At 32.6% G+C, this 5578-nt stretch overlaps 1 protein-coding gene across 1 annotated transcript in view; it reads right to left on the reverse strand.

Annotated features, from left to right (window-relative positions):
- Nucleotides 1-5578, reverse strand: part of LOC107655096 (focal adhesion kinase 1-like) — a 72633-nt gene that overhangs the window by 8190 nt on the left and 58865 nt on the right. Inside the window, exons 26-28 of the mRNA XM_016442516.1 lie at nucleotides 3030-3092; nucleotides 1684-1723; nucleotides 1036-1130 (exon numbers count right to left, since the gene is read on the reverse strand). Coding sequence (XP_016298002.1) covers nucleotides 1036-1130; nucleotides 1684-1723; nucleotides 3030-3092 — 198 coding nt within the window. The remainder of the gene's footprint in view (nucleotides 1-1035; nucleotides 1131-1683; nucleotides 1724-3029; nucleotides 3093-5578) is intronic.

The raw sequence follows: 5578 nt of genomic DNA on the forward strand, positions 1-5578 counted from the left end.
CCTGTGATGTTATTATAGTTAGCTAAAAATAAAAATAAAACCAGAAAATACACATTTTTGTTACTTGAATTAAATAAACTAACTCAAATTAAATATAAAAAATCTAACTTTTTTATTTTATTTCATCTAGTCGGCAAGGCACCATTTCTCATATTCATTTAACTTGTACTAAAACAAATAAATATACACATATTAAAAAAACTAATTAAATTAACAAAATTAATAACTAAATGTAAGGGGTTAAAATGCAGAATATTTTTTGTAACTTTCAGGAATTTTTTTAGGCCTGAAAATCACAACTGTCAACATTATAAATATAAATACATAAACATTCTAATTTCTTGAACCTCTTTAAATTATATATATATATATATATATTCAATAAACAGTTGTTACTTAAATGAAAATAAACATGAACTGAAATACAATGTTTAAAAATGTACACATTTTATTTCAATTGGTTGCCAACACACCATTTTTCATATTCATTAAAAAAATTTAAATAAAAAAAATTAAATAAAAAAAATAAATATATACACATTAAAAAAGCTAATAAAAATGCTAAAACTTTAACTATAATGTATACATAACTTTAACTAAAATGTAAAATATAAAAAAACTATGTTAATAAAAACTATAACAGTATATAAATAATCCTGAAAACAAGAGGGTCAGAAAAACTCTTTCTGTCTTCAGGATGGATGTGGATTTTTATTCGCTGAACTTTAGGTGCACTACTGAGCAAGCGTTTGTGCCCTGATCAGTGTGTGTGTGGTGGTTTCTCTTGGAGGTTTGGCTGGAGTGTGTTCTCTGCATTCTGCTGACGAAGATCAACTCTATCCGAACTCTACAGCATGTGGGTGAGTGTGTGTTTGCAGGAAACTCGAGGGTTCGTGGAGTTTATTGTTGGTGAGAGCAGCATGCAGAACACAACAGCCAATCAGCATGCTGCACACATCTCAGCATTCACCTCTCAGAGACGTTAATACAACACCATGCCTGGGGAAGTTAGAAGTATAAAGAAGTATAAAGTACCTTGACACCCTCGTTGTAACTGTCCACAGGGTTCAGGTTGGTCAGGTGACTCGGAGCGCCGGGACGGGGCGGCTTCTTTGGAGGAGCCACAAGTTCTGTTGGACACGGGAGGAATCAAATGATTCTGTTATAAAGCAATTCTGATTGGATGAAACACATTCAAATCTGGCGATAAATGCACACCATTCTATATTAATGCCACAAACTGCAATGTTGCCTGACAACTGCAAACCTCTTTGGCATCCTCCTTAAATGATCATATATATATATATATATATATATTACAAAATAACAAATAACTAAAGCTACATGCAAAAAATAATAAAAATGACCCCCCCAAAAAAATTACTAAAACTTTAACATTAAACTGCAAAATTTCTATACTAAAATTCTAAGTTTAATAATAAAATTTCTAGCATTAAATATTACAATTATATATTTGAGACTTTTTTTAAATAACTAACACCAGAAATTTCCAAAACATTTTAGCAACTATTGTGATGTTTTTTAGGTCTGAAAATCACAACTCTCAAAATGATATTCCCAGGTTTTTCATGACCTGGTAAACTCTGGTGCCAGAGACATCATTGATCAGTCATTGTATAACTTGTATTGAAAAAGTGCATTCATGACCGGCTGTGTTCGTACCTGCTTTACCCACGGGGTGATAAATGTGCTGCTTCCCCATCTGAAACAAAACACAAACAAGCGTTTAAAACAGCTCCTCCTCTGGTCTCTGGTTTTACAGCACACTGGGTTCATGCTGCCCACCGGGGCCCTGTGGAATTGTGGGTAGTTTGTGGGAAAGCCAGGCATATTTCAGGTTCTCAGAGACTGAATCCAAAAATGAGTTTGACCCTCGAGTCGCTGGATCTGCTGTAATTATGGCCTGTAAACGAGGCTGCTTTGTGGTGCTCTTATGAAATGACGCCTGTTTTTCACTCTTTACACATCAGAGATGATGATCTGCCACAGAAAAACCCCACGATGCCCCTTTAATTGCCCTTCCCTGTGTGATTTCTCCTCTCAGGCTCTCAGAGTTCAGCTCTAAATGAATTCCTGTCCGCTGGTGTTTGAGGCTGTTTTTCATCTGTTTGGAGGATTCTGGCCGAGTGTGATCGGCATTACTGGCTGCGACTCTGACAGGAAGTGAGAAACAGTCCTCGCCGTGGCACTGTAAATCTCCCTCAGGGAAGAAACAAAAACAAGCAGGGAATTATTGGAAGTCACTAGGGCTGCCCCCTAATAGTCGACTAACCGTTAGTCGACCAGAAGAGGCTTATAATTTTATTAGTCGCTTAATCGCAGAAAATAAATGAATAAATAAATAAAAATCCACATTGGCCTCTGTTATTTTTGCTCATACAAATAAGAGTAATACAAACAAGACTCTATGTTTATTTTTGTGCACTCACAATAACATCAAAACATTGCACTTTTGTAAAATAATGAAAGCAAACAGGATGCGCTTTCTGCCGTCTCGGTCTCTGTGAACTTGAACGCGAAACTCCAAAACTCCGTGCATGTGTGTCTTACAGACATGAAAGAAATATATCTATAGAGAGCAAAATGTCAGCTTTCAAATAAGCCAATTCAAATGAAAAACAAATAATCTCAGATTATGTAATCCGTATTAAAAGTGCAGACAGGCGCATCCACTGCTGCAAAGACGACGAGTCAGTGTCGCCGACCTTATCTCTTAAACCGAGAACAAAGAAAGCACTAGTTTATCAATAAATTCTTAAAATGTTAATGCAGCCTCCTTACTGTTTTTCCCTGACACATTCATAATCATTACTTCTTCTGTCGCTGTGCTGTGGCAAGCTTATGCGTGTGCTTGAGCGCTTATAGGCTATGTAGGCAATTAAAGGCTCATTATTATAATTTAAATAGGTTATTAATAAACGTGCGATTAGTCGACTAATGCTTCAAATGAACGACTACTAGTCGGCCAGAAAAATCTTTAGTCGGGGGCAGCCCTAGAAGTCACTCACCGGGGCCTGGAGAGTGCTGTCCTCACGGTCGATGCTGCCCCTCGAGTTCCTCGACTCTGGCTTCTGAACAAATAACAAACCATCATTCAAATAAACGGATTCATGATTCAAATCATGCATCATTACAAAGAAAAGGATTTGTTAAATCTTTATGAGATAAGCATTCATCTGATTATGTCATCATCATCCCCACATCACATGACTGATGAATTCCATTGACTTTTCCAGTCGTTTATGATTACTGGATTAAAATTCAACAACAATATCAAAAACAACAATAAAAACTGAAAAATGTGAATGTATTTCAATTTAGAAAAGTAATAGAGCATTTATAGAGTGATTTCTAGTCACTAAAATATTTTACAAATATTTGATTTTATATTTTTATGGAAGAGATTTCTGCAATTTTAAAAATGAAAAAAATTTCACACAAAATTAAAAAAAAAAATACAAACATACAAATACAAACATACATACACACTAACAATAGCTAGTACTAACAATAATAATAAACACTGTATTTTTTTTTAAATATCTGTCATTTATTTATAACAATTGTTTAATTGCTTTTAAATATTATATTTAAAACTTAACTTGATTTTTTAAATGTTAAAACTTTAAATCTTATTTTCACTGATTTTTTTCATGACGTTAAGATTATCTTAATTTGCAAACTTTTTATAATAATAATAATAACAACAACAAACATTTTAATATTTATTTAACTGTAAAATGTTATCAATATTTAGAGCTATTGTTTAAAATGTATACATCATATATATATATATATATATATATATATATATATATATATATATATAATATAACAACTTCCATATAACTTATTTTTACTTTAGAAATTTTCATAACTTTTTATATATTATATTATATTAATTTGTATGACTTTTCCAGGCTTGGAAATCACAAATTTAAAATGTCCTAAAATCTCACAGTAAAACTAAAATACATACATGCATACTAATACTACTACTAATAAAAAATTCATATTTATATATGTCTGTAATATATTTTATAAATATTTAGTCCTTTTTTTCCTAAATGTTATATTTAAATATTTAATGTGTAAAACTATTATTTATTTTTGCTCTTTACTATTTATTTTTTACTTTTTAAGATTACATTAATTTGCATGACTTCCAGGCTTGTAAATCAACATTTTAAAATTCCCTAATATATCCACTTTCTGATCTGATGGATCTCAAGGCTTCACAAACCACACAGGAGGAGCAACAAACTTCAAAACTCATCAAAACAAACCAAACAAATAATGCAGCGAGTTCTTGCTCAACAACACATCTACAAAAGCTCAACAACATCATCCCTCACTGTGCAAGTCTAGTTACCGTCTTTCCCAAACAGAACTTGAAGAGATGCATCCCGTGTGCGGAGCGTCTGAGAGCGAGGAAAGAGCGAGTTGTGTGCGTTTCCATGAGAGCTGTGAGTCTTGAGGACACTCAGAAGAGCCTGGCTGCACAAACTGTCAGCAGCAGATTCCTGCTCTCTCTCTCTCTCTCTCTCTCTCTCTCTCCCTCTCTCTGTGAATGGTTTTCCTCTCTCAGACTCCCTCACATGTCTTTTCCTCTCGGTCTGTCCTCTCTCTCACATCCCACGCTTTCCTTTCCTCCCACTGGTTTTACACAAACAGAAGAAGCTGCTGAGCTCGCATCTCACTCACACAACACATACTGCTTGAAAATAATAATACGCAGTATGCAAATGCGTATGCATGGACAACCCAGACGAATGTCTGAATTTGCCAAGGATACAACTGCATGGAATACTGCATCCCACAATGCATTGCGCTCGATTTGACTTTCCATTCCCAGTGCAGTGAATGAAGCGCAAGTGATATCGGTCACATTTTTTGCTTCCTGCGTCTTACTTTCTGTTATTAAATTAGACTGCAAGACATTTTTATGCAAAACTTGATTTTAAAAAATGCAAAAGCACTAGATTTGATTTTGCCAGATTTTTTGGTTTATTACTCTAAAGCTGCTTTGAAACAATTTGTACTGTAAAAATCAAGGTTATTATAGTTAACTAAAACCATTTAAAGAAATATTTTCATTACTTGAAATATAATAAATGTTAACGGAAATAAAATATAAAAAAAACTATTAATACAAACACTACAAAGCTAGTTGCCAAGGCAACATTTCTAATTTTCATTTATTTTAACTTGATGTACTAAACTACAATTAAAAAAATAATAAAAAAATATACAGCAAAATATATAATAATAATACATTATATATATATAAAAAACAAATTAAAATAAAAAATTTAAAAAAATTAATAAATTACAAAAACTTTAACTAAAATTACAATTAAAATTTGAAATATAAAAACTACTTAGAATGTTGATTAAAAAGTATAATATGTAAATGATACTAAAATAACACTGGTAAAAAGTGCCATTACTGGACTACCAAAAATAGGAAATGGCACGATACATAAACCGTTTATTAATTAAACATCTAAAGTAAAAATAATTATATTTTGATGTGTACCGTTAATGTGATACGGAA

Source organism: Sinocyclocheilus anshuiensis, unplaced genomic scaffold (assembly GCF_001515605.1).
Source record: "Sinocyclocheilus anshuiensis isolate Anshui unplaced genomic scaffold, SAMN03320099.WGS_v1.1 scaffold515, whole genome shotgun sequence".
Taxonomy (NCBI): Eukaryota; Metazoa; Chordata; class Actinopteri; order Cypriniformes; family Cyprinidae; genus Sinocyclocheilus; species Sinocyclocheilus anshuiensis.